The sequence below is a fragment of the Pelobates fuscus genome, chromosome 13, assembly GCF_036172605.1.
Source record: "Pelobates fuscus isolate aPelFus1 chromosome 13, aPelFus1.pri, whole genome shotgun sequence".
Classification (NCBI taxonomy): Eukaryota; Metazoa; Chordata; class Amphibia; order Anura; family Pelobatidae; genus Pelobates; species Pelobates fuscus.
Window position 1 is genome coordinate 34187580 of NC_086329.1, and position 22717 is coordinate 34210296.

The window sequence follows — 22717 nt, forward strand, 5'->3', positions numbered from 1 at the left end:
TCTCCTCATAGAGATACATTGTATAAATGCATCTCTATGATGAAAGTTCAGTGTCTGCATGCAGAGTGTGGAGACCACGAATGACACTATACAGCACTGACCCAGGAAGCACCTCTAGTAACCATCTGACGAGTGGTCAGTGGAGGTATCTATAGGCTGTAATATAAATACTGACTGTTCTCTGAAAAGACAGTGTTTACTGCAAAAAGCCCTAAGGGAATGATTCTAGTCACCAGAACAAATACAATAATGCAGCAATTTAATGTCATGTACATTATTTCTTAAAAGGTTAAAACCTCTTCTTTTTTCATTCTAATTTCCAATTAATTCTTTATTTGGAATTATTCACTAGGTGACCCCCCCCCCCCCCCCCCATAAACAGTTTTACTCCGGGTAAGTTTTGGGTTTAACGTTAAATGCGGGCAAGCTTCCCCTCACTGGATTCCATGCCCACTTTTCTTCCAATGAATATTGGATAGTTCTGTCCAGTTTAGAGCACATGTGTAAGCTCTGAGATGGGTAGTGTAGGAAGATGGTAATGGTGGACACAGAGAAAGGGGGAGTGTTGCCAGCATACTGACAGACTTCGATTTTGCACATAATTGACATTAGGCATCCCTAAAACAGATTTTCAGACTTCCTAAATCTTGCATGCAGGCTGTGCAACCAATCCCTGGTACAAACCTGCAAATATCTCTGTACCCGCAGCGTTTCGAGCAGAAACACTGCACATGCAGATTCCTTCCTTAATGGCCACTTCGAAAAGTGAAGTAGTCATGGACATTGGGGTGTCCCTTTAAGAATTACTGCTTTAGATGTATGATTCCTGGTGTTACATGAACCAGTAACAATTATACCATTAAACGCCAGCGTTGTGAATAATGCAAGGTTGATGAGAAACATTCTAAGCTTAGTGTGACCTCGATACATTTCAAGTCCTGGTGAAGCCTCTCAAATGATCAGTATGAAGCAGATTCAATTTCTAATCCAGGTTACTGTTAATTACCATGTTACTTTATTAAATTACAAAAACCGAGGCTAATTTCAGTCTGAAGATAAAAGGTGTGTGTGTGTGTGTGTGTGTGTGTGTATATATATATATATATATATATATATATACACACAATGATTTCTTAAAGGTTCATACATTAAAATATAGGCCTTGATAGTAATTTCAGTAATCGAGAACTTGCAGTGGAGATAAGTTTGTTTCTACTTCCATCCACTGCACAGCTTCACAATATGTTTACATTTCCTCTTTACAATTCAAAATCATATTCCAGTCGTCTACAATCATTTGCCTACACCCCTGTAGTACTGAGGGACTGAAATAGCATTGCAAAGTACATGTTCTCATGCAGTCTCTGTTACTGCTCTCACCACCTCTTGAGGAGACTGATGTTATAATGATGTGCATTTGTGCCATAGGCTTCTCCTCACGTCACTAGAATGAATAGAGGGTGTACTTTGGATTGCACACAGGGCTCTTCAACGCTCTTGCAGCCATTAATGGCATAAGGTGGACGATCCATAAGGAGTATCACTGTGTTTTTATAGAGAAAGGGAATCTTCAAATGCATTTAAGAACGTAAAGGAACACTCCAAAGCTCAACTACAAACGGAAAAACACTGTTTAGTATACATACCCCCAATGAAAACATGCATGCCTTTAATTACGCATTGTTTTCCATTGGAAGTATGTATAAAGACGGCTTGCAAAAGCTACATGTCTCGACTGCAGTCTTTGCAAGCTCTCCCCTTCTAACCCTGCCCAGACTTTCTGTGGCTGGCCAATCGCAGACTTTCCAATGCAGCTCAATGAAAAGTGTTTGCAAGCCAGGTGCTCTCCACTATTGCTGCCTCTTGAGTTTAATGCCACTGAGCTAACCAAACCAGGAAGTAACGGGACCTGTTGTCTAGCAGTGGGAGGTGGCTGAAGTGCTTTATGGGTTGGGATTGTCCCTTTAAATAAAGTTTGAAGGGAAAAAAAAAGCATTTCCAATAAAGGGACACACAATAGAACCAGCATACATAATGAGGTCAGGAGATGGAATACATAGGAATTATATGAGAAAACACCTAATAGGTAGTAAATACCTGAGAAAAAAAAAAAAACACTCCGCAGAGTTGATAAAGACTAACACAGTAAATAAGGGTGAGAGGGTTGGGATAAAATAAATGAACAATTGCAAGTTGCACAATTAGGTGGTAGACCATTATAGCTACTGTACAATGTGGAAACTGTGATTTGTATGTCACCATTTGAAACCATTTTTGGGAAAAAAAACATTTTTTTAAAAAAACCTTCTACTAACCATGCAAGTCGAACAAAGAGTGAGGTGGATTCTTTAACAGGTGGTTTGAGTTCAGAATTCGGGGTCAGTAACCTGTTGTTACATCAGCAGGTCACTGGGGTTCTTAAAATTGCTGACTTACAGTTCTCGCAAATACATAGATGTGCTGTGTAACTGGAGTGGAAAATCTGGAGCCTGGAGTGTAATGCATCAAATAACATACAGAGAGTTATGTACTAAAATGTGATGTGTAAGGAATGCAAAGTGGATTTCAAACTATAGGCTAAAATGACACAAACATCAGCTGCACATCACACGTAGCAGGCCCTGTGTACACACTGCAAGCACCATAACCACTACACTGTTCTTTAGCGTAATGGTGTTGGCAGTGCCATACAAGTAGTCAAACTGTTTGACAACTTACCTGCGGTCTGCCGGTCACCTCCTCTAATACCACTACAAGCTCTGTCCAATGAGCAAGTCTATGGGTGCACGGGTGGGCAGGGTTTAGAGCTAATAACAGACCAATCAGGAGCTTTTGACTCTCCTAGCAGGAAGTGAACGGTGTATAGAGGTCCCCAAGTAAAAAGTCAAACAATTTTACAACTTATATTGGGCTGAGCACCAAAGCACCCCTGGGACCATAACCACTTAGTGTGTTTCTTGTGTTCTAGAAGTGCAATATACTTGTGTAACAAACACAAACTGGATGCAGCAATACTATGGAGCGTGTGTTCAAGGAATTCTACTAAACGTATTCGTAATACTCTATTACTTACTAAACAGCTGACCTCGTATTGTTTATTATTTATATAGCGCCAGCAAATTCCGTAACGCTGTACTCACTGCACAAGTTTCACAGATTCCAAGCAAGTTACTTTAGGCAGATCTGCTTTGTATTTCTACTTTTTCTTTCTTTCCAATGTCCCATTAATTCAAATTATTGTGTGAATAGAGGAACTTCTAAACCTTATTCATTACCAGTTTTCAGTTGTTTTGGGACAAAGTCCTAATATTCATCAAAGTAATAGTGTTCATAAAGCCTTCATAGCCCCCACTCTGTATAACCCGAGTGGAGACTAAACTTCGCAATCAATAAATGTGTACTTAAAGGGCCAAAAAAAATGAGACCTTAAAGGAACACTATAGGGTCAGGAACACAAACCTCTATTCCTAATCCTATATTGTTAAAACCGCCACATAAAACATACTTAAATAAAATTTAAGCGCAACACGGGTCTGCTTCTTTGCCTGAAATCCTCAGAATAGAGGATCTCATCAAATCCAATTGGCTGGGTTCGCCAAGGAGGCGGGCCCAACGCCAGCCAGCCCAATCTGCATCTACTCAAAGAGATGCATTGAATCAATGCATCTCTTTGAGAAAAGTTTAGAGTCTCCATGCAGAGGGTGGAGATGTTGAATATCCGCGCTGCACACGGAGGAGTTGCCACTGGAGGTGTCCCTGGCTTTAAAGTAAACACTGCCTTTTGTCTGAAAAGAGTGTTTGCATGAAAATGCCTGCAGGGACTGACTATACTCACCAGAACAACTCCAATGAGCTGTTGTCGTTCTGGTGACAATAGTGTCCCTTTAAGCATAGTATGTGAAATAACATGCAGGATAGTGCTACAAGGAAGAGAAAGTTACCAGGTTAATTAGTCCCTACATTTACATATAGATGACATTTAGAAAGTATAATATGAAATAGTCTTTTTATTTTTTTATTTTGATATTTATAAATATTTTATTTTTCATTTCATTTTTCATTTAAAATTTCATCCACATCCATATAATACATTTACAAAAAAAAAAAAAATAGGTTCAATATATTACAGTGAATTAAATATTAGACATATTAGACATATTATTGTTGAGACCATTTTTTTTTCCTCTCTTTTTTATATATTGTTTTTACAAAGTCCATACTCAAGACAACAAAAATGCTCATTCATTAGACTCTTTCACACACTTCCACATGAGGCTACTGTCTTGCCTTAGGGGGAATTTGGGGAGGGGGGCGTTTATTTTTTAGGACTTATAGTATCTATTCCAAGGGGCCCAGATCTCGTCATATTTCTCTTTGGAGACTTTGTTTGTTACTATGCCTGCTTCCATCCTACCTTGGTAATCCACTTGTATACAAATCTCGTGCCAATCTAACGGGCCCATAGTTCTCCAATTTCTAGCCATAACTAATTTGATTGCCATAAAAATGTGTATCATTAGGATTTTAAATTTTATCTTGACCCTTGGCATATCTAAATGAAACAGGAACATTTGGGCCGTGATAACCGTTTGTATTTTCAAAATAAGATTTACCAAATCAGACCAGATTATTTTCATAGGTTTCAACTCCTCACAGTCCCACCATATGTGAGAGAATGTACCTAATTCCCTGCCACATCTCCAACAGTCTGGTAGAAGTGTGGGTTGAAATCTATGGAGGCGAGTAGGCACCAGGTACCATCGATATACTAGTTTAAAGTATACTTCCCGTACGTTTACCCAATGTATGTATCTTTTTACTAATTGTAGGCCCGAAAGCCAGTTTTCAACCGGCAAGGAGAACTTAAGTTCTTGCTCCCATTTATTCATAGCTGACACTTTATCAATTTGATTTTGTCTCCTTATGAATTGGTTGAATCTGGAAGCAATTTTTTTTCTATAATGGGATAATATAAACTGATCGATTGGAGAGGTTTCTGAAAAAGTCTTTCCCATAATAAAAGATTTTATTCTTAAGTAATTAAATATTTCTTTAGAAGGAAGATTATATTTAATCTGTAATATTGGGAATGACAATACTTTGTTATCCTCTAACAGTTCTGTAAATCTTACAATTCCGCAATTTTCCCATTCTTGGATGTTTATATCTTTTATATAAAATTTTAAGCATGTTAATGGAGCATTTCTTGATATGTGGTTGGTGCCATATTTTTTCTTTAGATATTTTACTATATAAATCATTGTGTTGTTCATCGGATTGTTGGATTTTATATTTTTTACAAATTCACTATCGCACCACAAAAGGAATAGAGGTTCGATATTACAAAAATCCGATTTTTCGATATCTAACCAAATTGGTCTTGGTATTGTAAAGTTATCACACTTGATTAAGTGTGCAACCATATTATTCATGTATAGTTTTTGTACATTCGGAAAAGATACTCCCCCGTCCCTCCAATGTCTCTGTAAGATTTCCAATGACACTCTAGGTCGTCTGTCCTGCCAGATATAATCTGTTATTTGTTTCTGAAGACCGCGTATCGTCTGGGGGGACACTCTCAACGGGAGATTTCCAAATAAGAATGTCAATTTAGGAAGTAGATAGGAATTTACTGCTTCGATTCTCCCCAACCAGGACAATTCTAACCCTCTCCAATTTTTTAGAGTATTCCTAAATTGGGTTGCGATTTCTGTATAGTTAAGTTCTCCAATTTCTCTAAGTTCCAAAGATAGTCTTACCCCTAAATACTTTATATTTCTAACTTCCCAGTCACAATTGAATTCCTTTTTAAGCATATTTTCCCCGGGCCTGCTTAAACCTTTTGTCAAAATTTGTGTTTTCTTTATATTTAGTTTGTAGCCAGAAATTTTACCATATTCTTTAATAAGTCTGAATGTGGCTGGAATAGATCTGATAGGGTCCGTAAGAGACAATAGAACATCATCTGCGTAAAGTGTAATTCTATTCTCCATTGTATTCACCATTAACCCGCTGATACCCTCATTCTGTCTAATCGCAGCTGCCAATGGCTCTATAGAAAGGATATATAAGAGGGGTGCCAAAGGGCAACCCTGTCGCGTCCCATTTCTAATTGGGAACCAGTTCGATTGAAACATAAATCCTGTGACTCTGGCTTGAGGATCTTTATATAGGGCCATTGTACATTCCTTATATAGACCATCTATGCCGAAGGCCTTCAAGACCTCTTCCAGATATTTCCAATTTACTCGGTCGAAGGCCTTCTCGGCATCAAGGGTAACCAAGGCAAAAGGGGACGAACTATGACTTGCATGGTATAAAACATTCAATAATTTCCTGATGTTATCAGACGTACCTCTACCTTCTACAAACCCGCTCTGATCAATATGTACAATATCTGGTATATTTCTTTTAAGTCTATCAGCCAAAATTCTTGAGTAGACTTTGATGTCTAAATTAATAAGAGAAATTGGTCTATAATTTGACGTATATATTGGGTCCTTATCTGGTTTAGGGATTGGCATTATAGAAGCCTGGAGCATTTCTGCTGGAATTGCTTTGTGAGTGGCGAATTCATTAAATGCCTTCAATAGATATGGGGAAATTATGTCATTAAGTTTTTTATAAAAAATTGATGAAAAACCGTCTGGACCTGGGGCTTTACCAACTATTAGTGCTTTGATGGTGTTACTGATCTCCTGTATGGAGAATGGCATGTTTAGCTGGTTTAGTTTCTCCGTAGCTATTTTTGGCAGGTTTAATTTGTCCAAGAACTGCTGTATTTCCCATTCGGACGGGTCTTTATGTTTTAAATTGTATAGACTTTTATAATATTCTTCAAATGCATTGGCTATTTGAGTTGGCGAAATACATTTTTTATTTCCGGCTATTATATATTTTATGGATTGAAGTTTATTTTTATTTTTTAATTTATTTGTAAGATTTTCCCCTGTTTTATTGTTTCCATAGTACCATCCTTGCTTTAGTGTTAGCAATGCTTTATTTATTTTCTCTTGGTTTTTTACTAGGATTTTTTTCCTAATCTCCTTAATATCCTCCAAGGTATTGTAATCTAAAGTAGTCTTATGTATACGTTCCAATTTTGCCAAATCAATATTAAGCTCATTCAGCTCTCTTCCTTTCTTTTTTTTTTTATATTGGCACCTAATTTAATGAGACATCCTCTCATATATGATTTAAAAGTGCACCACAACATAGCGTTAGAGACATCCCCAGTATCGTTATTTTCAAAAAACTCTTTAGCCTGAATGCTCAGTTCTTCTATATTGATTTCTGATTTTAATAAAGTTTCATTTAATCTCCATCTGTCTCTGCTTTTATATTCGGGATTATTCTTTATAACTAAGCATACTGGTGCATGGTCAGACCATGTTATAGGTCCAATTGTCACTTTATTAATTCGATCCAAAGTGCCAGCCCTAACCAGAAAATAATCGATTCTAGTATATGACTGATGGACATTTGAATAGAACGTATAATCTCGCGCTTCTGGGTTTAGTGTTCTCCAACAGTCATATAAGCAGTTTTTTGCTAGAAAGGTCTGCATCATTGATGATCCTATTTTTTGACTTTCATCTTTATTCTCCGGCTTGCTTCTATTCCTATCTACCTTGGTATCTACAATGCAATTAAAATCCCCACCAATAATCAGGCTTCCAGACGATACGCGGTCAACCTTTTGTAATAAGCTTTCCAAAAATCTATATGGAAGTTGATTTGGAGCATAAATATTTACCAGGGTATACAGTATATCGTTGATTCGAGCTATTACTATTAAAAACCTGCCACCAGAGTCAGCCTCCTCATAAACAAGCTCATATTTCAGACTACTTGAAAAAATTGCTACTCCTCTTTTCTTATTTTTTCCAATCAAATCAGCTCTATGGACCACTTGATATTTTTTATAGTTCCATAGCTTAGTCATGGAGTTAACCCAGTGTGTTTCCTGGACGAAACCAATATCCGTTTTGCTATCCATCAGTAATTTGTACAAATATCCTCTTTTCTGTCCTGAGTTTAAACCCCTTGCATTAATAGATAATATATTAAGTGACATCTAGCCACTGTTTCCCCCAATCCCTCCTCCATTCTAACCTCCCCTCAGATAGTAGCCAACTCACAAATCCTCTCATGTCTTCCCCATTCGGCCATCTAATATCTGGCCTCCGGAGAAAGCTCCACATCACACAATCTACTTGAACATTCATTTCATTATATGAAGAACTTCTATGTGAAGTCCTCATATTTAAACCTGCTGCCGTCGCAGGACTCCGAACCAGGATAATGGGCCTTATTTTCTATTCAGCAGAAGACGCTGCCATATTATTTTTCAATCATATTGTTTTGACCCCGCAGCTTATCTGCAGATTACTCCTTATTTGAACCTTTATGCAGTTATCTAAATTTATCTAGGGCATTTTCCTTTATGTTTTTGTTATTGTATCCAAGATATCCTCTGTTAGCTTTCCCACCTCATGTAATTCCTATTTTCTCCTCTAGGTTGATTCTACTTTAACTACATAATAAAGTGAATGCATGTTTCATATTAATTTTAGTGATATACATATTTTAAGTGTGTTCCCCCCTTTCCCTTTATCCCTTCTTCCTCTCCTCTCCTTCCTCCATTAACCCTTTCTTTTCCTTTTCATTTTACTCTCTTTCCTTGTGACACAAAAAAAAAAAAAAAAAAGTGCATTGATAATACATATTTCTGGTCGATAAGCTGCCAGCAAAGGGCAGATACCATGAACAACGGAATGACGGAGTGCGGCGGGACGTAAGCGTACGCACGCACCAGGAGGTGGAGCTCAATGGGGGTATCGGAGGAAGGAGCAGCCACGAGGAAATGGCGTTTGTGCTGAGCCCGTGTTGAGCCTGTCGGGGAACTGAGAAGCAGCGCTGCCTGGTATCTGTTCGGAGAAATGCGGACACATAACTACAAGGAGAGGAAGAATTGGGGTATATACTAATTATGGCAACCAATGTTATGTGGATTTATAACCGGACAGCCAGACGTATACCGGAGCGGTAGCTGGTAAAAAAGTGCAGCGATTTTTATGTGGCTTATTATGTGGCTCGGTTCACTTTGCAACGTGGCCGATACCATTTAATGATATAACTTTCGGAATCTGGAACTGCAAATATAGATCAAATCCAGTAACCTTTTTTTTGGTTTGTTCCCTTTTTTTGCTACTAACAACTTATTAGAGAACAGCAATATATAAGCAAATATATGTGGCTTAATAAAGTGGTTTAACAGAATGGAAAGGTTATGACCACAAGATTTGATGGCTAACTGTCTGAGAAACAGATGAGGAGAAATCTAACAGCTTACAGCTTAACTCTCACTTGGTAAATAATTTACTACTTTGGTGCTATTTTTGGTGCTCCAGTTTGGTTTGTCCTTGTTAAGGTGGCACATACCACTTAAAAAAAATATATATGTTGGAACTGTAAGATCATAGATGTGAATTTTATAACGTTTGATTTCCCTGACTGACATCACTTGTATCTTTGGACCTTTAATTGGATCCCTAATTGGATCATTGGATCAATAGACTTCTTGCAAAACGTGGAGACAAGAGGATCAAGAAATTGGGGGGAGAAAAAAAAACAGCATAAAGGTCATAAAGGTCAAAGACCAATAAAGCCAAGACCAGAGACATTGAATACAAAGACAGATTGTTTTCAAGACAAGATAAAGAAAAGAAGCTGGTGAGAAAGTGAAAGTGGAAAGGATAAGGGCCCCTTGACACAATAGTAAACAAAGATGGCGATGCCAAAGATCTCAAAAAAAACCAAGGAGGTCAAAAAAGATAACAAAAATGAAAAAGTGGCTTCTAACTTTTTTTCACCACATAATAAACAGAATGAGGAACTATCCTTTCTGGATGAATCAACATTTGAAGATAAAAGAGTTTCAATAACCAATTTTCAAGATTTTATAAAAACAAGCCTGGACAATCAAACTGAAATTTTCAAAAAAGAATTAGAAAATAGCACAGCTCAAATGACAAGGCAAATGGAAGAAATTAACAGAAAAATAGTAAAAGTGGAAGAATTTCAAGAACAAATAACTAACCATTATAATCTAATCACAGAAGAACAAACCAAAATAAAGGTGGAAATAAACAGTTTAGAAGATCGAGTAAATATGATGGAAGAGAGAATGAGAGCTAAAAATATACGGATAAAAAATATTCCAGAAGATATCTCTCACGATAAAATCAAGGACTATTTGAACGGGCTGTTTGCAGCACTAAACTTACAAACTCAAGTTTCGGCAGTGTGTATGGAAAACATATACAGAATTAAGAAGCCACAGGGAATCCAGAATGCTTATCCTAGAGACACGATGGTTACTCTCCACTCCCTGATTGTCAAGCAGCAAATAATAAATGCAATAAGAAATAAAAAATTCTCAGAAGAGGATAAATTTAAAGATATCCAAATTTATCAAGATCTACCCAGAGCAGTAAGAATGGAGAGAAAAAGATATTTTGAAAAATTAAAACCACTGAAAGAAAGAAACATCGGATATCGATGGGGACCAGGAAAGGCCATTACAATAAATTGGAACGATACAAGGAAAGTCTTTCTGAACCCAAAAGAATTAGAAGATTGGACAGCTCAACAATTTAAATGATGAGGAGAGAAAACGCAAGAACTTTGGCAAAAAGGGGAAGAGGAGGGGAGAAAGAGATAAGAGATGGGAGAGAGGAAGGATTTTTTTTTTTTTTTTTTTTTTTTTTTTTTTTTTTTTTCCTCTCCCCCGACAAGAGTGTTGAATATGAAATTGTGTATGGGACATATTATCCCATGGATAAATTAATAGGAGATTATTAATGTACATATAATAGATGAATGATGGGATATAATTTAAAAGGAATTTTTTGGGAATAACAGTATAAATCACTAATGGAGGGGGGAGATGCATTTCAGGACTAAGGGAAGGGGTTTTGTACAGGGGGTATCACAAAAATCAGAAGGATAAAATGATATTGTATATACGGAGGGGTGCGAATTTGAGTGTGATACTTTGATAAGGGATACACAAAGAGATAAATCAATAAGAGTTTGGTTAAATATAACTACACAATAGATAGAGTTTGGTATAGGGGATAGAAATGAATGAATTTGTGTTTACGGATAAAATAGGAGAGGTAATTTTTATAAGTATAAGAGGTAACAAGGTATTCAAATATTAAGATTTACAGTATATTTTCACTAATGGAGTGGGAAGATGCATTCCGGGATTAAGGGAAGATGTTTGCACAGGAGATATCATAAATAATCTGAAGGTTATAATGATACTGTATAACACGGAGGGGTGTTTGTTCGTGATATTTTGATATGGGATACATAAAAAAAAATAGATAAATTAGTAAGAGATTTGTTTAAATATAATAGAGAATAGATGGAGTGCTGTGCAGGGGATATAAATGAACACGAGAATAAAAAATTTCGTATGGATAAGGTGAATTGAGGGACTAAGGGTAAAACAATACGAACACTTAAATACCAAGGGAAAATATACAGTTTTCGCTGAAAGTCCTGTGAGAAGAATCAGTGATTTATGGAAGAGTATAAATAATTAGTATGGGGGGGGGGTAATGAGAGGTAAGGGTTTTTTTTTTTTGTTTTTTTTTCCTCTCTTCCTCCTTCTCTCTCTGCCCAGTATGAGGGACAGACAGAGGGAAGGAGAAAGATTGGCTGCTCTGCTCGGATTCCTCCTGTGTAGCTACCACTTTAAGGTCAGAGATAGACCTTAGCCCTAGACATAAGATATTGTCAAGGCTTACAGGTTGAAGAGATGATTAATTTCTATTATCTCTTGAAACAACAAGTAAGAATGTTTGGGAATGGGCTACTCTGTACTATGAGAGCTCAGACGTGTGTGAATGAAATGGGAGAGAGGGCAGCAGGAATAGATGTTACAGGAAAACATAAACCATGAAGTGTATCTCACTAAATGTACAGGGGCTAAATACCCCATATAAAAGAGCTATGATGAGAGGATTGCTAAAAAAAAAAGGAATAGATCTAGCGATGGTGCAAGAGACACATTGGATACGGGAAGATAGGACTAGATGGAACGATGAAGGATATGAGATAATCTCTCAAGCAGCCTTGAGTAAGAAAAAGAAAAGAGGAGTGGCCATAATCCTTTCAAAAAGAATAAATAGAGAAATTATATATGAGGATATAGATATAGAAGGACGGTACCAGATAGTAATATGTAAGTTGGAGGAGAAAGTTTACACTTTGGTAAATGTATACCTCCCAAATGTACTACCCACTAAATGTTTTAAAGAGATTATGGAAAAGGTAGAAAGGGTCAAGATAGGATTATTAGTTATTGCAGGAGATTTCAACTGTGTGGTGGATACAGCTTTGGATAAAAAAACAAAAAATAATAAACCCATAACTAAATATTTGATAAATCAAGCAAGGAACTTGAGAAACTCACTTTTAGAAAATAATTTATTGGATATATGGAGAGTATATAACACAGAGGGAAGAGAATATACACATTTCTCAAGGGTACACTCTTCACTTTCCAGAATTGATCTTCTGTTGGGGGAAGCCAATTTAGTGGAACAAATAAAAAGCATATATATAGAAGAGAATGTCTGGTCAGATCATAGCTATATAATTTTTTCTATAACTGACGTTAAAAAGTACAGATCTAAGACGACCTGGCGTTTAGACGACAGTATTTTGAAGAATAGTAAAGATCAGTTACAAATTAGAGAACTGATTCAACTGTACTTTAGTGAGAATATCTCAGAAGAACTCCCGATAACCACTATTTGGTGCGCATTTAAAGCAGTGGTACGGGGGTATTTGATTAAACTTAAGAAAAGGATTCAAAGAGATAGAGGTCTGACCAGAGAAAAACTATATATAGAGTACTATAAGCTGGCCAGAAGTAACAAAAGATCTTTAAGTAATGAATCTTTCAAGCAACTCTCTGAGATTAAAATGAAAATAGAAAAAATGGAGAAAGAAAGAATAGAGAAAAATCTGGAGAGGATGAAATCCAATTTTTATTACGACAATAATAAGATTAATAAGTGGTTAACAAAAAAACTTAAAAATACAAAAAATGGGAAAAATAGGATTAGTTGTATTAGAACCGAATCAGGAATCTGTAGAAAACCAGAAACAATAGCTAAGGCGTTTCAAAAATACTATGAAAAGTTGTATAATTTACCAAATCAATCAAAAGAAGCAGCTATAAACGATTATCTGAGGGAGATTAGGTTCCCGAGGATTTCGGAAGAACAGAAAATAATGCTAAATGCCCCTCTACAAATTGTGGAATTTACAGGTGCAATTAAAAAACTTGTGAACTATAAGACTCCGGGCCCAGATGGTCTGACTAATAGATTTTACAAGGTCTATGGAGATATATTGGCAGATTACTTGACTAGAACATATAATGAAATCTCTCTGAAAGGTACAGGCCCTAGAGAATTATTACAAGCAAATATAATCCCTATCCACAAAAAAGATAAGGATCCGCAAGATCTAAAGAATTATCGCCCGATATCACTTATCAACGTCGATTCAAAGTTATTTTCATCTATATTGGCAGATAGGTTGAAAAGGATAATTATGGAATTGGTAGACAGAGATCAGATAGGGTTTGTCCCAACCAGACAAGCTAGCACTAATATTAGAAGAATGATTAATGTTCTGGATTGGAGTGATAGAATGCGAATTCCCCTCCTGACCCTGTCATTGGATGCAGAAAAGGCCTTTGACGGGGTCGGGTGGGGATATATGATGGGAGTACTGAGGGCAATGGGCATAGATGGATGGATGCTGTCGGCAATAGGCTCTATTTATCAAAATCCTATGGCGAGGGTAGTGGGCATGGATTTATGTTCAGACTGGTTTCCATTGAAAAATGGCACACGGCAAGGGTGTCCACTCTCACCCATTTTATACATTCTCTCAATGGAACCCTTTGCAATCAGAATAAGAGAGAACCCGGATATCCGGGGAGTACCAACTACGGATAGAGAACTAAAAATAAGTATGTACGCTGATGATACCATTTTGACTCTAATAGACCCAATTAAATCAATTGATAATTTGATAAAAGAAATAGAAATGTTTAGCATTATCTCAAATTATAAAATAAACTCAGATAAAACGATTGTCTTATTTAAAAACTGTAGCAAAGAGTGGAAAAGTGAATTTTTGAAAACTTATAGCTTTGTGGATGCGAAGGGGAGTTTTGAATATCTTGGGGTAACAATATCGGAGAATTTGGATAAAATGGTGGAGATCAACTTTACTAGGCTTTTGAAATCCACTGGGATATCGTTAAAAAAATGGAACCCCTTGTTTCTGAGTTGGTTAGGAAGGATAAAAGTAATTAATGCGTACATAGTGCCTAGATGGACATACTTTTTTAGAATGGTTCCGTTAAAAATTCCTCTACCATGGCTGGAGATAACACAGAGGCTAATTAAAAACTTTATTTGGAAGGGGAAAAAACCACGGATTGGATTAGTTCAATTAACAAATAATACAGAGCAGGGAGGGGTAAACTTCCCGAACATAATAAGCCATTACGAGGCCTCTATTATATTCCACACTCAGTTATTAAATAAAAAAGATTCTGAAAAAACGGGCTGGTTTCGCTTAGAGACCCGAGCCCTAAATGGTAAAGAACTGACTAGGTACATCTGGCAACCCAAAAGAATTGAAAAAGAAGTCAGCAGTGTAATTCTAGACTATTTGTTGAATGAATGGAATAAGATTAGAAAAAAATTAAATATCCTGGGAAGCATTTTTGGGTTTATGAGAATAGAAATATTAGAAGCCCTATTGCCAGACTTAAAATTAGACTCTTGGAAGGATAGGAAAATTGAAACTTTGGACGATATAATAATAGGAGATAGAATCAAAGATTTTGTAACTCTGTCTGGGGAATTTGGTCTTCTTCAGGATGAGGCTTTTCGATATTTAAGAATAAAATCCTTTTTGGATAAATCACTTGCTAAGAGTAATATAAACAGTAGTATCCTCATAAAACAGATCTTTGGAAATAATAGTACTCGAAAAAACATGGCAAAATGCTACGCCCTTATAAGAGCGACCCCCAAAAATATAAGGTCTAAACAAATAAAAAGTTGGGAAAAAGAATGCAATATAAAAATAGACCCAACAAAGTGGGGGGATATGTTGATACAGTTAAAAAGAAATGTTCACAACGATATATTGTTTGAGACTCAGTATAAAGTTTGCTATCGTTGGTATTTAGTGCCAATGAGACTAAACAGAATTGATCACAATGAATCTAAAATATGTTGGAGATGTGGAAGCAATTTGGGAAGTTTTGTCCATATTTGGTGGAGTTGTGGATTAATTAGGAGATTATGGGACGAGGTTTTTAGAAAATTGTATGTTTGGGACAAAATTCTTATAGAACAATCTTCAGTAAGGGCCCTCTTACACCTCCAATGGCCAGAGTTATTAAAATACCAACAATTTCTGGTCTGCCATTCTTTTATGGCATTAAAGATATTGATAGCTAGGGGGTGGAAGAGCTCCGTGACAATTGAGTTCAAACACTGGGAGAAACAATTAAAACTTCAGATTAATAACGAGATAGGGCTTTTTAAGAGGAAGGATAGTGTACAGAAATATGAAATGGGGAAAAAGTGCTTAAAACTCTTAGAAACTAATGTGCAACAATAGTAATCTTTTGTGATGTATACACAGAAATGTTTAATAGATAAAAATGACTTTGTATGTTTAAATTCTATTGTAACTTGCTGCCTACTCCCACAAATGTAAGAATGCATGAGGTATGATGTATGAATGAACTGTGAAATATGTTTTAATGATTTAGTTTGGAGGACTGGATGTCTACTAATATTGTCGAAACTGTCTACATGTTTATATGAAATAATGTTTTGATATGATGAGAAAATTTTTTAAAATCAAATAAAGATATATTTGCAAAAAAAAAAAGATAATACATATTTCTACGAGTTTTCTCTCCTTTCCTTTCTTTTTTCTTAAAAATTGTGCATTGTAATACTCCTTTTCATTTTTTATGTTTTCCGCTTTCAAGTGCTACTAATCTAGGGAGACTTATTGTCTTGTGCATTTATCTTACTTATATATTTTTAAATTGTGCAATTTAATGATCATTTTCTTTCTTTATGATACTCCTCTTTTAAGTACAACTAATCTATATTGTGAGTTTTTTTTTTTTGTTTTTTTTTTTACCCTTCCTCCTTATTTAGTGTAAATCGTTGTGCTATGTGACAAAAAAAAAAAAAAGAGAAGGAGAAGGAAATAAGTTTTCAATTTGAGGTTGGAATAAGCTTCCAGGTTATCAGTTTCTCTTTTAGTGCCATATTGTCTCTAAAGATGTATGATTGGTCCTTGAAGAAGACCATAATTGCTGTCGGAAACAGCCACTTGTATCGTATGTCCATATCTCTGAGAATTGCCGTCTCCTCTGAAAAAGTTTTTCTTACTTGTCTTGTCTTTTGGGATAAGTCCTGAAAAATTTTAAGATGTCTCCATTCATCAGTATCCAGGGTCTTTTTCCTTGCTCTCTGCATAATTACATTTTTTTATCCGGAAGCTCAGAAAGCAAACTATAACATCTCTTGGATGAGAATTATCAATTTCCTTTGGTTTGGGCAATCTGTGAAATCTTTCAAAGGGTTCAGGACCCAGACTCTGCGGGGACAAAATATATGAGAAGAAGCTGTCCAGATAAGAACATAATTCTTCTTGTGTTATTGATTCTGGTATGCCTCTGATTCTCATATTATTTCTCCTGGAACGATCTTCTAAATTTGTGATTTTAGTCTCGATACCTTGCAATTTCTTCTCTAATTGGATATTGGATAATTTAATATGTTCATAATCATCTTGAACTTTTTGTAATATAATTGCCTGACTTGAAAATTTCTCAGAAAGGATGGAAATTTCTGACCTCAGGTCGTTTGTATTTTGTTCAATGTCGTTTTTAATTTTTTTATGTAGATTATCCAGCATTTGAGTTAATAGTTGTTGCGTCATTCCCTGTGAGGTTTTTGGCAGGTATGGAAAGTCGTCTTCTGATAAATTAGACATTTGGTGGGCAGAGAGTTCAGCATTTTCTATGGGCAAAGATTTACGTTGCCTCTCTAGTTCTATAGGTGCCATTTTGGGGGAATAGTATGTACCAATTGTTGCTTTCTTTTTCTCAGTGTTTAGGGCTTTCTCCTTCTTGGGAGCCATGTGTATTGCTGGGTCTACTGCTTCAGTTTCGATAAAAAAAAAAAAAAAAATTTATTTTGATGTGTTTGCCCCTTTAATTTAGCTTAAGCTTTATTTTCAAGCATATAATACGCTGCTTTTTTTTGTATTAAATAATGCTCGTTTATAATTAAGTTCTTTCGCATGGGGTTTTATATTGTATAGTTGAAATGGTCTTCGTCCCCTCCGGCCTTTTATGTTTGGAAAGGTTTTAACCTTTTGAATGTGAATAACTTATTTGTGCAGCAGATAGCTAATACAAAATCACTAGCAGGTAGCTGTATCTTTAAATCGGTATGTATTATTTGTCTCAGCCGAGACAAGAGAGCAGGTGCAGGTAGATTGCAGATATATAGATATCTCTTAGTTTGCTCTCAAGTAATTGTTTTTTTTTTTTTTATTCAATGGACCTGCTTGTGTCAGCGGGTGATTATCACAGATTGATAGCAGATAACTATGTCTTTGAATATATATCAATTATTTGTCACGGCAAGTAGCGCAACAAGTGCAAATACATTGCTAATAAGTAAATATCTCTCAATTTACTCACAGGTATTCTCTGTCCCCAACCTGTAGTCTCCTCTTGCCTCTCTTTTTCCCCCTTTATTTTCCTTTCACTTTAAATTCCACTTAGAGTTTCCTCCCTTGTTCCTGTCTCCAGCGTACCTCACATTCCCCTCAAATCGATGCAGAGATCGCTCTTCTAATTAAGAAGCCCAGGTACCTCCAGTAGCTTGTAGATGGTTTTGTGGTCGCCCCCGCCTGCCTCGGTTTTTTCGTCCGCTTCAGTTTTGGAAGCCGTCGAGCACGGTGTCCATGCTGACCCTCTGCCTCACTGCCGCCTCACTTCCTGGTCCCCGGAGCGCGCGTGCTTACGTCACGTACCGCCCGCCCATCACTGCCCGAGTCTCTTATTCAACAATCTTGAATGAGAGATTGGCTTGTGAAATAGTCTTTTTAAATTGCTCAAAACAATTATTGATTTGTTGTTTTTTGGGTTTTTCCTTGCACTTATGTCTTTTAATATTTATTGTATTGTAGTGGACATTCGTACAAATAGAAATGGTAATTTTATAATTCTATAAGTTGGCTGCAGTGGTGTAATGTCAAATTGTTTAGCAGAAACTGGAGGTCTTCTTGACTATATTGCCGCACTTCTTCCTTATGGATAACGTAAAATGTACACTTTCCCACTATTGGTGTCAATTAAGTCTCTAAATTGAATGGTGGTGATTGGCAGAAGGTTAACCGAGCACTTTCAGCCAATCAGTGCAATCTAGGTTGGATGGAATTAACCAGAGAGAATTAACACTTCTTTATTATAAGTGTGGCTTAGAAGGGGGTGGTCTCCGGGGGCTGGTAAAAGCCCTAATTTTATGTCTGTCTGTAAAAAATGTTAATTGAGAGACTGTGCCAGGACACTCTATGTGGTGTATACTCTGTAGTTGTCTATTAGCTGTTCGATAAAGCTATATATTCTTCTTAAACTATGTAACGCTTACAAGGTATTTTCTAAAGTGAGAATCATTGAGAATTTAAAGCAAATTTCAAACTCTAGACCAAAATAACCGAACCATAAGTATACAAGGCTTAAATGTAGATTTTTATTATTTTCCCCCAGTTCAGCTATTTAAGATTTGAAATGGTCTTTGAACTCCTGACAATTCTTGCTTTAGTAAATTATCCTGAAGAGGACGGGCACATGTGTAGCTTTAATGCACCACTTTGGCTATTCAGAAACGTAATCCATGATTTCTTTTATTGCAGGTGAGACTCCAGGTTCAGGATGTGTCGAAGCCTTTGTATCGTGGGACAATACATTGCTTCCAATCCATTATCAAGCAGGAGTCTGTAAGTTGCATGTCTTAAGGTCTTGCAGTTAGTTTGAATGTAATAACTTTATTCTGTCAGTAAACGTTAGCTATAAAAGACATGCATAGAAGAAGCATGTTCAGAGATGCATGTAAAACAATTATTCGGTTTGCCCGTTATACATTTAAATGCTACAGCAATCTCTTAGTTTTAGATTAATAATTTAAGAAAGTTACAGAAAAATGCAACCAACCTAAATCAATGCTGTATTGATTGTCTGCTTCATATTTTCTGTAAGCCAGAAGTAAATTCTGGAATTGAAATCATGCTGTGTTATTGTAAACCATAAACCAGTTGGTATTAATACAGTTTGCATATTACACTCTGTGTAACCACACTATGCCAAACTTTGCATTGGGATGATCAAATAGAATTACAATATAAGGAGCTAATTCCCAGCAATGTGTTATTTACAGCAAATACAAACCTATGTCTGAAATCATTTCTAATGTTTGTTTTCTTTCCACAGACTATGGGACTGTACAAAGGAGTGGGGTCACCTATGATGGGACTCACATTCATCAATGCTCTTGTGTTTGGTGTACAAGGTAACACTTTACGATACTTGGGAAAGGACACTCCATTAAACCAGTTTATTGCTGGTGCAGCAGCCGGATCTATTCAGTGCGTGATCTGTTGCCCCATGGAATTGGCAAAAACCAGAATGCAACTGCAAGGCACTGGTGAATACAAATCAAAATCCAAAAACTACAAAAATTCGCTGGACTGCCTGGTAAAAATTCACCGTAAGGAGGGATGGCGAGGTATTAACAGAGGGATGGTGACCACCTTCTTCAGGGAGACCCCAAGTTTCGGATTTTATTTCTTAACATATGATTATTTATCAAGATACCTTGGTTGTGAAATCAACGATAGTTTAATTATCCCCAAGTTGCTATTTGCTGGAGGTATGTCCGGGATTGTTTCATGGCTCTCCACGTACCCCATAGACGTGATAAAATCACGACTTCAAGCAGATGGTATTGGTGGAGTCAACCATTACAACGGGATCATAGACTGTGTTAAAAAGAGCTACAAGGTTGAAGGTTGGAGGGTATTTACAAGAGGCCTGACATCCACTCTGCTTCGAGCCTTCCCTGTCAATGCTGCTACGTTTGCAACGGTTACTCTCTTTCTTATGTACATGAGAGGGGAGACCAATCTAAATGAATGTGAAGCTGGACCGGCTATCCAACAACCAACCAGCATGTGAATGCAGACAGTATGTCTGAACACAAACCTTTTAGAGATATTTTTATATGAGAGCAGTGTAAATTTTATGTACATAAATTCTATGTATAATCAGTTTATATCCATTCTAATCAGGCTTTCATCTCATTAGTAGCATAATAGACGATGGCCTTATTCTAATCCATGCCCTACAACTGCCCATTAGTGGGCACACAGACTGGATCCATGAGTTTTGGCTTTGTAGACTTGGAGATAATCTTTCCTATGAAATTTTGAAGGAGTGTGCTAAAGGTTGGGTAAGAAAATCTGTATAAAATGAGACAGCGGGGAAGGAAACAATTTTTGAACATCCAACTGATGCTTCCCAGGAAGAAAATAAAGGCACACTTATTTCAATCTCTGACTTATGTTTTCAAAAATATATTTAATATTGGTGATGATTAATTCCTACATTTCAAGAGTTTTATGTGATAAAATGACACGCACATGTTAACGTTATGAGCATCGTCCGGTGGGCATTTACAGTGAGAAGAAAAAAAAACCATCTGCAGAAATACACAAAAATAAACCAAACCCAGTAAAGGTATATTGTGACTGCAGCAGCCAATCGGATTAGAGCTTGGTTAGTTACTACAGCCTGTTTTAGAATCTACACATTGTGCATATATATCCAGGCTTTTTGAAGTGTAATCACTACATTACTGTTACTTTAATATCTGACCAGTTACCTATAAAAGTGATTTTAATTTTTTTTTATCCTGTAAAATATATTGGCGTTGTTTGCCAATTGTACTGTACAAATTAAATATATATATATAATTTAAATAGGTGTTCATAGCAAGAGGGGAAAAAAATTAATGAAAGGGTTTAACTATACAAAAAAAAAACTTGTATATGCGATACACTGGAAATGACTTTATAACAAGTTGCTGGAGAAAATGTTAGTTTGTTCGAAGCTAGTTTGTGAATGGAACTGTATAATGCTAGTTTTGTATATCAAGCAAAGCATAGATAATAATGGAAAGAGATATCAGAGCTACCATTTTGTCATTGACTCTATTGATGGGGTTTGTAAAAGAACTAAATTTTAGTTTGAGGTTTTGGGTGAGTTTTAAATGTAGTGCTAGAGGCATTCAGGTTAGGCGGTTAAAGTGACACTCATTACACCATAACCACTACAGTATGCTGTTTTGGTTCCTAGAGTGTCCCTTTAAATGTCAATAGTAGATAGGCAAGAATTACATTTAGATAAGATACTAAGAGATATTAGGATTACAAACCTTGGCTTATAAATCCCATCAGTTGTTACAATGCCAGAATGTCCTAACCATCAGCTACAAACTTTATATAGTGTTAAAAAAAATGCCATTGACCAGATTTAGGATGGTGTACATGACAAAGGTCATAGACCATGAGTAAAGCATTAGGTTATCAGTCTGCATCCATTTAGCTATAATGGAATGCCAGCCATGTTTAACCAGTTGGTGACAGTATTTAAGTTTAGTTCAGTAAAATCCAAATACTGGCTTTTAGTATTATATACATAACATTAACATGAACTTGCCAAGCCCACAATACACTGGACTATTTATAAGTGTTCTAATGTGCGATGTATTGTGTTTAGCTGCTAAAATGGTAAATGTTACATTACAATTTCTGTATTGCCTGAAAGCGATGCTTCTGAGCTATTTTCCATTCCTTTGATTGTGTATAGCTATAAACACAATATAACAATTATATTTGCTCATTCATAGAACATTAACTAGTATATTTATTTTAATAGGTCACATTATCGAGCTTTCCAGTAATCTATTTTATGATGACATATTTGAGATATAGTTGAATACTATCTTCAAATATTTATTTTATATACAATGTTTTTGTTTTGTTTGTTTTACATTTTGTACCATCCAGAGCAAATGGAACTTATAAGGGATTTATTTACTGAAAAGGGGAATTCTGAATTAAAACCCAAATAAAGACACATGAATGTTTAATAGTAATTATGTCAAACTATGCTCATTACCATTTTTGCCTGATACTTGCTGACACTGACCTACTGGTTGACCTACTTTGTAGATCAGAAATGTTATGAATGTAAGAATCTAAACAAATCATGGTTTAAATAAAGCAGTTTTATTAAATAGAACTTTAGTTAAAGGAATTGTCTAAAACAGGGGTTCCTAACCCAGTCCTCAAGTACCCCCTACCACTCCATGATTTATGGATTACCGTGTGTTTTAAAAAAATAAAATTGGGTATCCCTAAATCCTGGATTGGTAGGGGGTACTTGAGGACTTTGTTGATGAACCATCGATATAGCTTTGGCTCATGATCCTGACTTGCAGACTAA

The 22717-nt window shown here is 36.2% G+C and overlaps 1 protein-coding gene across 1 annotated transcript in view; it reads left to right on the forward strand.

Annotated features, from left to right (window-relative positions):
• SLC25A29 (solute carrier family 25 member 29) overlaps positions 1–21854 on the forward strand; it is a 42338-nt gene extending 20484 nt beyond the window's left edge. The window contains exons 3-4 of the mRNA XM_063440104.1: positions 19069–19152; positions 19643–21854. Of these exons, the coding sequence (XP_063296174.1) occupies positions 19069–19152; positions 19643–20386 (828 nt within the window). The 3' untranslated portion in view covers positions 20387–21854. The remainder of the gene's footprint in view (positions 1–19068; positions 19153–19642) is intronic.
• The last annotated feature ends 863 nt before the right edge of the window (positions 21855–22717 follow it).